At 39.8% G+C, this 11511-nt stretch overlaps 1 protein-coding gene across 1 annotated transcript; it reads left to right on the top strand.

Annotated features, from left to right (window-relative positions):
- The first annotated feature begins 4179 nt into the window (after positions 1-4179).
- LOC115686713 (kinesin-like protein KIN-14A) lies at positions 4180-8552 on the top strand. Its single transcript, XM_056315757.1, has 8 exons — positions 4180-4389; positions 4489-4612; positions 4702-4788; positions 6106-6212; positions 6623-6754; positions 6863-7041; positions 7707-7868; positions 8444-8552. The coding sequence occupies exons 1-8, from the start codon at positions 4216-4218 to the stop codon at positions 8550-8552; spliced, it is 1074 nt and encodes a 357-aa protein (XP_056171732.1). The 5' UTR covers positions 4180-4215.
- The last annotated feature ends 2959 nt before the right edge of the window (positions 8553-11511 follow it).

Below are 11511 nucleotides of genomic sequence, written 5' to 3'. Positions count from 1 at the left end.
TGGTCCATATGGATCACCACCGCTTGGAGAGGACCTGGTCTTGACAATGCCTTTGATGTGCAAGAAGGAGAAGATGTGGCGGATTAGAGTGTCTGGTAAGGCACCAATGAAATCGTATGGGTTCTCGCTTCATTTCAAGGAGACGAAGAAGGAGAAGGTTGGCTTCACTTTGCACGATTGGTTCTTGCTAGAGAATTTGCCTTGGAGCATGCCGGGGGTACACCGCTAACGTGAAGTAACCACCTTATAACATTACCCACATGACACACACTACTTGTTTGATTTTTGAAACTCTCGTTTCTTCATTTGGCCATCTTCTCCCTTTGGTATGACTGATGCATAGGATACATTGTCCTATCTCAGACATTGGACAGCGGATATCTTAAAGTGGCAATACCTTAAGGTAGGTTGGAGCAATTTCTTGAAAACTACGTGATCAGTTGTGCAGTGTTTACCAAACTTGTACAGAAAAGGTACAACACTACTGTGGCCATAATCAAACATCCGAAAGTTTAGGAGCAAACTTCAACCCAAATATTGCTGACTTTGGTGCAATTATAGGTAGATTTGAATCTAGTTCTCCATTATTAGAGACAACACAATGATCACAACGATATCTCTGTAGCCACTGCATTTAATCAATGCTGTAGCTGTCCCAGGCAAGATGGTTCGATGAACATTCATCTCCTTTTTTGATGCCTGATTCATTATCTTCTTTGCTTTGCTATCTCATCTAATGTCAAAGCCCTATGCATTATAATAAAACCCTAGCTTAAAGACAGAACGAGACATGGAAGCCATCTTAACAGGATTAGGATTTGACAGCACTAGATATTCCACCTTTGACCTATGTTAACGTAATAAAGGACAAGATATTAGACATGTTCGAATCTTAAATTAGATCTCACATTTGACAATCAAAATCGATGGCTGCATCTTTGAAAATCAAGCCTCGTTGTTGGACCACGCCCATATCATGACATCTTTCAAACAGTAAAAAAAAATTCCAACAGCTAATAAACCGCGTGCTCTTGAGGCACACTCATTAAGACAACCACGCAATGCCATGTAATTAAAAATTTTATCGAATAGTAAGAGATTCCCTGTCCTATCACCAAAAACTTTACCTAATTATTCGAGATTAATATGCATGAAAACACGTGTAATATTCGGGCTGATTATAAAACGATGCTGTTCTTGGAAATAGTACATCAAAAGCATAGAGAGTTAGGCTTAATAAATTATTAAAAATTGCATGTAGTTTTCTTCTATTAGTTTATTATGTTACCCTTTATTATCGAGTATACATTTTTTAAGTGTCCAAAGTCTAATTATATAATTATATGGTATATGTATGTATGTATGTATATTAATACGGGTCAAACTTTCAATAATGTTTTTTCAGTCTATAAAACCGCCATAACCACCCACAAGATCAAAAAGTCAAAACCCAACAAAGCAAAACAAAGCAAAACAAATCAGACAGAGCCCATGCAACGTGACAGTTGGCAACGCTAGATTGGCCAACAATGAATCCTCAACCCCTTCAGAAGGTCAAACGGTCAAAACAAGACTGCACTTGTTTATTCCTCACCTCCACCTTTAAAAACAAGACCACACACTCTCACTAATAGCTCATCAACTTCCCATACTCTCAATCCCATCTGAACTCAGTAACGCACTCGCGAAGAACACAGGAGAGAGAACCGAGGGCATGGCAGGTTCGAGAAGGTCGACGATCATCGGTGTTGGTGGTGGCAATATAGCGAGAAGCATCATGAGCCGGCCGTTCCCAAGGAGGGGCCGGGTGAAGGCGGCTATAGTGGCAGGGCTCGCACGCCGGTTGGCCTCCGTGTTCACTGTCCACGTTCGATGCGCCTGTGCTCATTTTTCACAGTAGCAATTGCATTGGGAAGATAAATGCCATCTTCTAATGATGATTCTGATTGAGGCCATGTTCTTTGAGTGGACACAAGAAGATGGTGGGGGCAAATGAACTGGGTTCATCACTTGGGAAGATCCCATTTTTCTGTAGAGAGAGAGAGAGAGAGAGAGAGAGAGAGAGAGAGAGTTGTTCTTGAGGGTTGGGACTCCAAATGGTGTGTTCCTCTGTAACCATACAGCGAACTGTTGTTCTCTTTAATTTTCCCAAAATGACAAACTTTTTTATTTCTTGGAGTTTCAGTGCTATGAAGAGGTCACAATCTAATGTTTCTCATATGTATAAACAAGAAATGAAAAGGAACTTGATGCATTCTTTCTCTCTCTACTTTTCTGGGGAGAGAAATTTCTCTCCGGAGTATGCTCGGCAGGAAATTTAGTTACTGATCGATGCGGAACTGCGATTCCACATCGATCAGAACTTGTTTCGATTCTCCCTAAGATCATGCATTCGGCTCAAGCATCTACTTTTGTTCCTGCTTTTGATCTGAGATCTGTTGTTTTTAAATCTTCTACTAGTGGTTAAGCAGCTGCTGTTGGGTTGGCCAAATTCTAGTACGAGAAGAGAAGTCCATTTTTGGTCCCCGAAGTAGGGCGTTCTTTGTAATAAAGCCCTTCAACTTTTAATTTGTCACATTAAAATCTTCAAACGGGTATGTTGTTTTTTTTCGAATTAAGTTGATCGGAGATGACGTGTCTTGTTGGAGCTGGCAAGAGTTCGACGTGGAAAGCTTGAGTGCGGTGTTCATGCTCGGAAATCCCTTTACTGTAGGTCCGATTATACATGATATTTATCTTCGGGGTTTCTAGTCCCACGCATTAAATGGTAGTTCACTATTAGCAGGAAAGGCTTTTTCTACGCCAAACTCTTGCCAAGTCTAACTTCCACATTAGTTCTAATTCACTTCCTTTGAAGTTGGAGACGCTTGATTGCAAAAATTAAAAGTTCAAGGGCCTGACTTGACAAAATACACTTAATTCAAGGATCAAAAGTGAGAATTTTCCTATATAATTCCCCGTCCTATCACCAGATGCTTTACATGATACGTTCGAGATTAGTAATTTAATATGCATGAACACACGTGTAATACCTAGGCGGATTGTAAAACGGCGCTGCCCTTGGAACTTGAGTCTGGAGATTATAGTTGGAATATTAGATCGAAATCATACGGGGTTAGGTTTGATGAATTTATTAAAAATCGCAAGTAAGTTTTCATTTACGAATTTACCGTGTTGCCCTTTGTATTAGGAAGGTTTAGTGCGGCAAAAAAAATTGTTCGTCTTAAGAGGTTACGGTTATAGTTCCGCAGCTTAAACAAATTCATCGGGTAAAATGTCTTCTTTTGAGTGTCCAAAGTCTAATTATATCAAAATATAAATATAAAACGGGTCAAACATTCAATTATGTTTTTTTTAGTCCCACGGCTTTGAACAGAACCCGCCGTACCCCACGAGGTCAAAAGGGTCAAAGCCCTACAAAATAAATCCCGCGCACGTTGTCCTGCCCCCGCACCCCTTATCTTTAAAAAATCAAAATTCATTTTCTCTCCCAAACAAAAAATGAAAAAAAAATGAAAAAAATCGGTTAATCGGGTCGGGGGCAGAATGGGTAATAACGACGGAAGCTTCGAGAGCGAGGCATGGAGTAACTCGAAGCCCCAAAGCAAAACAGTGTCTTCGTTATTAATTTTGGATTATTATCACGAAAAATCCTAAATTAATACATTTATAATAAATTTACTTTTTATTAATTTTCGTTAAATTTTACGGTTAAATTATTGAATTGGATAACACGTAACTATTGATGGGTGTACCAGCTTAAAATTTTATACTTCGTTTGACATATGTATATCAATTTATTCAATTTAATGGAAACTAATAAAAGGTAAATTTAACACAAATATATAAATTTGAGATTTTTTATGACGAAAAAAATTAATTTGAAATAAATTGACGGGTACGTACCAACTCGGGTCATTTCATGATATTAGCCCCTAATCTTTTTCCTTTTTTTTTAATATTCATTTTTATTTTTCGTATATAATGAAATTTGTAGGCAGGACAGAACGACTAGAGACGACGTTGCATCGTCCTCGGCCGCACCAGCACCACCAACTCCCGCGAAGGAAAAAGCTCTCGTGATCAGTAGTAATGCAAGAGCTCTGAGAAGAAGAAGAAGAAGAAGGAGGAGGAGGAGGAGAAGAAGAAGAAGCAGGAGGAGGAGGAGAAGAAGAAGAAGGCTCGCTCGATAGGTTTCAGGTTGCAGGTGTGGCAATGTCGGGCCCGAAGAACAGCCTGTGGAAGCGGGAGGCGTCGTCCTCGTTCGACACCGACGACGATCGGCGGACGCCGGACGCTCCCCCCGTCGGGCGGTACTCCATCTCCGCCTCCTCGCTCTTACAGCACGCGCTGGCCTCCAAGGTCTGGCGGCTCAAGGACAATATGCAGGTATGCTCCGATGATCTCGCTTCGTTTTCGCTCCCGATTCTCCTTGCGTTGGTCGGTTCCTTCTTGTCGCCGAGCATGAGCGAGCGCTTTCCGCGACAGCCTGCGAAGCAGGATTGCTTGGAGTCGAGACGAGAGTCGAGCGAGCTGCGGGAGCATTCCAGCTCGGAGCTCGACCGAGTCGCACGCTACCTGGGCGTTCTCGCCGAGGAGACGTGGAAACAAGGTGAGGACGCGGCCTCTGTTGTGTGTCTCGACGTGTGTGTTTTTTTGCTTCCTCTTTCTGGTTTTTGACTGGTTCTCTGTTTGCATAAGATCGAGCTGCCGTTGAAGGTGAGGCTGGGATAGCAACACTTGAAAGCGAGAAGGAGAAGTTGTTCTTCCGCTTGTGGACATCAGAAGGTCAGTTTTCCCCTTTCTAAATCGAGTTCTTGCACTCTCCGTGCGAAGGATGCGAGCGGAAGTACATGGATACACGAGCCGAGATTTCAGAAAACTTCTAGTTTTAATCGCAATAAATTTCCGGGATGATGTCCCTGTCGGATGGACGAATAAGAGATAGCTTACTTGCAGGACAATTTTGCAGTGAGGAGGAGGACTAAACTTTAGTTTAAAATGTGAGATCAAGCTGGAATACAACTGATAGAGTTTTAGTGACGAAGAGCAGATCGACTCGAGATTGCACTGTGAGCTATGGGTTCGTGATGCATTTTGATTGATCAGTTGCGAGTCTGAAAATTGAGGTGCCTGTTAGTTCAGGACTGATTATATATACCTCAGACATTCATTAATCTGTAAATGGATGCTAGAAATCAAGCACGAAAATGATTTTTTTTACTTTGTGTATTTTTCTTCCTCCTCCAGAGGATCAGTTCTGGTACTATGGTCAGTGGTCACGAAGAAATTGAATCTCTTGGATTAAAGTAATGGGAGAACTCCCAAGAGATATGATTTTCAGACAAGAGTCCAGTCACCGGTGACGTAACTTCCATTTGGACTCCTTTCGCATTAGCAATTCACCATTGACTGCCCAATCACCAGATTGGTCGACCTAAGTTACACTAATAGTGTTTAAGTGAGAAGGACAGATCATCTTGAAGCCATTTGGTTGGCTATCAGTGCAGGAGGTGCACGCACGTTAATTAACTGTTTGGTTTAGAAGTTGAGCTATCTGTTAGTCAATTGCCGAGTGACTATAGTTCAATTGGTTAATCTTTAATGGAAGCAACGAAATCAGTCAAGATAGTAAATTTCTATCTTCTTTGTGTGCTCTCTTCCTCTTACTATAATAATTTGTTTCAATAGCTCTTCTCTTTAATTTCCAATCCTCCTTTTTTGAGTCAGTACAATATTTTGGGGTCAGAAATTTATTATGGGCATTTTCCTTTTCTATAATGATTTGAAGATGCCTTTAATATCAGGAAACGTAAAGGTATTCTGTCGTTCGAGACCATTGTTTGAAGATGAAGGTACCTCTGCTGGAGAATTCCCTGAAGATCTTACTATCCGTGTCAACACTGGTGATGAAACCAGTACCAACCCTAAGAAAGATTATGAATTCGATAGGGTATATGAACCCAATGTTGGACAGGGTGAGCTAGAAAATGATTCATTTTGTTACATAACTGGCAGCATTTGAAGATTTTTGGGTATATACTAGCTACCTGGCCGATTTGCTTGGAAGTTTGTTATCTTACAGTAGGACTGGTGCATGTACAGCTGAGATATTTAGTGATGTTCAACCGTTGGTTCAATCAGCTTTGGATGGATTTAACGTGTCAATATTTGCTTATGGACAAAGTCACTCAGGAAAGAGGCACACTATGGTATGGTCTCTCTCTCTCAAACATGCTCCCACCGATAATATCTCCATATGAGCTAAGTATCCAAATATCTGGGTATGGGTTTTTAGATAGTATTTTGCTCGTTATTCCCATTGCATTCAAAAGGGAGCAGATCTGGAATGAGAATGTGCTTTTGTGGACTAAACATGTATGGTTGCCATTACAGGACCATTAATGGAGAGACTTCCTTCAGATATCGGTCTTATGTCGTTTGAATTTAAGGAGCTAAAAGTTCTGTCGCTCGCATTTCTTAGATCCGATTATCGGTGGTTCGATCATTTGCAATCATAATTATCTGAACGATTTATCATTAACCATGTTCTCCCGCCATCTCATTCCACAAAATTCTGATATGGAAGTTGACATGATGCTTTTTTTTTTATGCTTTTTAGGAAGGATCTAGCCATGATCGTGGTGTATATGCACGTTGTTTTGAGGAGCTCTTCGATTTAGCGAATTCAGATGCAACTGCTACACCTAGATATGGTTTTTCTGTCACAGTTTTTGAACTCCACAATGAACAGGTTTCTTTTCTATTTACTCACTGTAAATAGCTTCAAGTTTCTTCAGGTGTTCCGAACGCCTACGTTTTGTCTTGATGTGATTGTGCTTCCACATGCTTATTTATGTAGGTACGAGATTTGGTGCATGAATCAGGAAGGAATTCATCGAAAATCTGCATGGGGTCTTTGGAATTTTTTGTCGAACTCACACAGGAAAAGGTCGACAATCCATTGGGTTTTTTGAAGGTCCTGAAAGAGGCATTTCAAAGTCGAGGAAGTGATGTTTTAAAGTCCAATGTTTCTCACTTGTATGCTCTGAATTCTACGCACCCTCTCTCATTGCTATCCTGGGTTTTGTGCTTTCTGGATATATCATGATGACAATGTTAGCTAGAAACTTTATTTTGCTGAAGGGTGAATAACTGTGCAATTCTTTTTGAAAGAATTCAAGATTAATTCATGAGGATAAGAAGAATGAAAAATAAATTCGAGCAATTAGTACAGATATGCCGTAATGTCTACTGCCGTCAATTACCCCTCTTAAACAGGTTCAATTGACTGTGTTGCCAAGCTTCTGAAATGAACGATGACGTTTTCCTTAATTAGATGATAGGAACAGCATTTGTGCATACCTTTCATAATGAGAGTTTCAAGCCCCTTTTGGCTGCTTTATCCTAATTAGATGGATTAGCTTGTTGCGCTGAACTTATTTATAGGTATTGCATGGAAGAGGATGCTGCTCAACCTAGTTGTTTGCTTTTACTTTCAGGGAGTACCACACCTTAATAATTTCGGAAAGGATGTTTTCTTTTATTTTTTGAAGCAACAGCTGAATACGAGCGATACACATGATAATTACAAAACGTTATTACTTGATTAAGCACACAGCAATGGCCTCTAAACCTCCCACCTCCAACCCATTGTTGAGGTTTTAATTGATACTCTTTTATTCATTCTCCTGTTATATAATCAGGATCGTCACAATCCATATATCCCACAACAACTTGATTACCGGAGAAAACCCTTATAGCAAGCTTTCTCTTGTTGATTTGGCTGGAAGTGAAGGGTTGAATGTGGAAGATGGTAGTGGGGAACGGGTGACAGAACTTCTACATGTTATGATGTCACTTTCTGCGTAAGTCTTGGCTTGTTTGCTATCATTCTTATTATTTTACTGTATAGTTAACTTTATTTTAGTAACAATATTTCAATAGTGGTTGCAATACTGTTTCTGGTCCCTTTTTGATGAGTAACTGCCTGTGCTTGCTTTCTAGCAGTATATGAACATCCGAAGACACAAATCTTTCCTGACACTGATTATCTGCTACTTTCAAATTGTTAGGCTTCTCTACCCCATTTTGATTCATTAATGTGTTGGTGCTTCAGACCTATCTATGTCCTCAACTATAATTTATTCAATGAAAGAAGTCCAAACTCATCAATTTAGAAGTGCTATATCTTGCGGTTCTTTACTTTGTTATTAAGCGGAAGTCAAATCTTAATTGCAGATTGAATGTGTTGACTGGTCTATTGTTCTCTAGTAAATAACTCTGATATTTTGGAGTGCCCTTGGGCACGGGGTTGTTGATGTAGAAGGGAGACATGCAGACATTACCTCTTATGTTTCCATAAACTTTTAAGATTTAAAATTTTGATTAATTTGTTTTTTTTGTTGATATAATGTTTTATGACTTGTCTTTCATTTTGTAGGTTGGGGGATGTTTTGTCTTCATTGTCGTCAAAGAAGCATATCGTTCCATACGAGAATTCAACGCTAACTAGAGTACTTGCTGATTCACTAGGCACCTTTTGGCATTGACTTTCTTGGTTGCATACATGATATTTGGATTTTCCGAAGGTGGTGGATATTACAAGTGGGTGTACTAGCTTGTGCCTGCTAGGATAGCACAAGTTCTCTCTCTCTCTTCCTATTTTATTTACTTTAATGGTACATAAAAGGTTAACTAGTTGACATCTTCACATTAATAATTTTTTATAGAAAGAACTTGATATGTTGGAGTGCCTGATGAAGAGATATGGAATTTTAATTGCTGATACCTTTTCAATGGATAAGAAAACTTATGAAAGGGATATGACATATCTGGCGCACAATATCTCGTGAAACTATTCATACAATATTATCGAGTGATAAAATAATTCACTGGGCTGCATCTTGCTTTGAAATATTTAGCCTTAAGATATTATGAAATAAGTTTGTGGATGGCCGCCTTTCCTTTTTTTTTTTTTATCTTAGGTTACATTCCATCAACATACTCATTGGTGATTTGGTGGTGCATAATCTAGGTTGTTGTTTAATCGATGTTATTTTGCTTAGAAAAGCTCCTGACATACCTGGATTGATGTTGTCCTCTTAGCTGCTAATAGGTGTTCATGACAATACCTGCACCATTTTCTGGAGAAGTGTCTCATCTTTGCAGAATGACTGTTTTTTACATCTTTTTTATTTGAGCCTAAAAAAAAGTAGTTCATTTCCACTCCTTTGGCAACGAAGGACCATTATGAATTTGATGCTTATTCACAAGATATTGAAGGTTGCACCTTTTCTTTTTTCCTTGAGTCTCAATTAAAACATTTGAGCAAAGAAACTTTGCAGTGACACACATTAATTTCTAATGGCTTGTTCATTTTCTTTTGCTAAATGTCTCTACAGGCGGAAGGTCCAGGACTCTGCTGATTGTTAATGTGTCTCCTGATGCATCAAATGTATTTGAGACGTTATAATCCCTTAATTTTGCTTCCAGAGCACGAAATGCTATGCTAAGCCTTGGAAACAGAGATACGATAAAGAAATGGCGGGACGTTGTATGTTCTGTATTCCTGAGTAGACTGAACCTTAGTTGGGATTTTTGGTTGAACTAGTGTCTATGGTCTATGGGCACAAACCCACATTAGAAAATTTTGTTTGTTTCTCCCTTTAAAGCTTTTGATTTTAGTGGACGTGAGAAGGTGTCCATGTCTGACCTCACCTTTCGGTCGCCTGTTGCCTGAATAAGTGACTTGTCAATTTTTATTAAATTTCTAGTTATCATGAGTATACTCTTTTCAGCTTGTCCTTGTGATGTGATTGGTTCGATGTCTTGTCATCATAATAGAATGCAAAAGCACTTTAATACAGAATTTCTGGCCCCTGCGATAACATATTTCTATTATTTGTCATGAAAAAGAGGAAAAAGCACTGAAATTTTGCAAGTGGGTTTCTTTATCTTTTTTAGGTCAATGATGCGAGGAAGGAGTTGTATGAAAAAGAGAGAGAATTACAAGATGTTAAACAAGAGGTTCTGGGGCTAAAACAAGCGTTGAAAGATGCAAATGATCAATGTGTCCTTTTTAATGAAGTTCAGAAAGCATGGAAGGTCTCTTATACTCTGCAGTCAAATTTGAAGGTGTGCACCTTCATAGTGGTATTTCTCCAAGTTTTGTGTGAAACTTGTATGATGATCAATTACTTTGGTTGATACATGTCCTTTGCACTCCTGATTATCAAAGTTTTTAGTTAGGATAAAGTTTATGGAAAATATTCTATGATGTTAACACCCATAATTAACTTTTTCCTCATCTCTAGTATGTGCATGAGCAGTTCAATATAAATCCAAGAAAATGTCATGTTTTAATTTGGAAATGATTTGCATATGTGGTTTTTAATGAGGATTATGTACTAAAATCGTGCGGCGACTTAGACTTCCTTGGATTGTTGGGATGCCTAGGCCAAGGCCTTTTCTCGATTGCTCGCTCGCTCGGATCGTAGAGAGAGAATCTAGAGAGAGAAGCTTTGGGAGAGAATGAAAATTACTTCTATTGCTTAGATGATCAAAATAAGAAAGAGGGCACCCCTTTATATAGTAGAGGGCCTCATATTACATCCGTTGATCGACTATTGATCTAGTGGCCGATATCGCATCGTCTTACGTGCTAACCACCCGCATTTATGGATACGGCGCAATTACCGTATCGGCCGGCCCTAGGGTGTTCTAGAAACTCCATTAGGGTTTTGGATTAGTCTTTGTCGATGTTGCACGGTTCTCGGTGCATGAAAACCTCTTGACCGTGATAGAAACATCCGCAATCATCTCCTCCTTCCAGTTGAGATGAAACTCGAAACTCGGTGGACTACATCAGCTTATTGCCCGACGCCTTAATCCATCATATCATCTCCTTCTTGACCACAGAAGATGCTGTCAAAACCAGCATTCTATCCAGGCAATGGCATTCCACTTGGACTAGAATTGGACCTCTAGTCCACACATATCACTCTCTGTTTTCCCGAGGACCGTATTCCGCAGTTGCACAACTTCATCCGTTTTGTCAAATCAGTGCCGTCACGCTGCACCGCAACTGAGGTGAAGAGGTTTTTCTTTGATGCTGCTTATCACCCCTTCTTGGATTCAACTGTTGATGCATGTCTCGAGTTTGTAATGGGGCATGGCGTTCAAGAGTTATCATTGAACCTGCATCGCCAGTGGTTGGGAGCTTATGTGTTGCCGCCGTACTTCTTCCACCTCACAACGCTGGTGAGTTTGCAATTGTCTCGATGCAATCTTTGGCTTATGGATGCCATGAATTGGTCTTTGCTGAAGACACCGTGCGTTGGATATGCCCGATTGATCAATCTTGCGTTGAAGAGAGACTTTTGAGTGGCTGCCCTGTTTTAGAATTTCTTGAGTTGAAAGGGTGCGAAGGCTCCCAGTTTTGCGTGGAACTTGTATGATGATCAATTACTTTGGTTGATACATGTCATTTGCACTCCTGATTATCAAAGT

The sequence above is a fragment of the Syzygium oleosum genome, unplaced genomic scaffold (genome assembly GCF_021117445.2).
Source record: "Syzygium oleosum isolate NSW1041296 unplaced genomic scaffold, Sole_v2.1 Sole_v2.11, whole genome shotgun sequence".
Taxonomy (NCBI): Eukaryota; Viridiplantae; Streptophyta; class Magnoliopsida; order Myrtales; family Myrtaceae; genus Syzygium; species Syzygium oleosum.
This window is presented reverse-complemented; position numbering and strand designations above follow the sequence as displayed.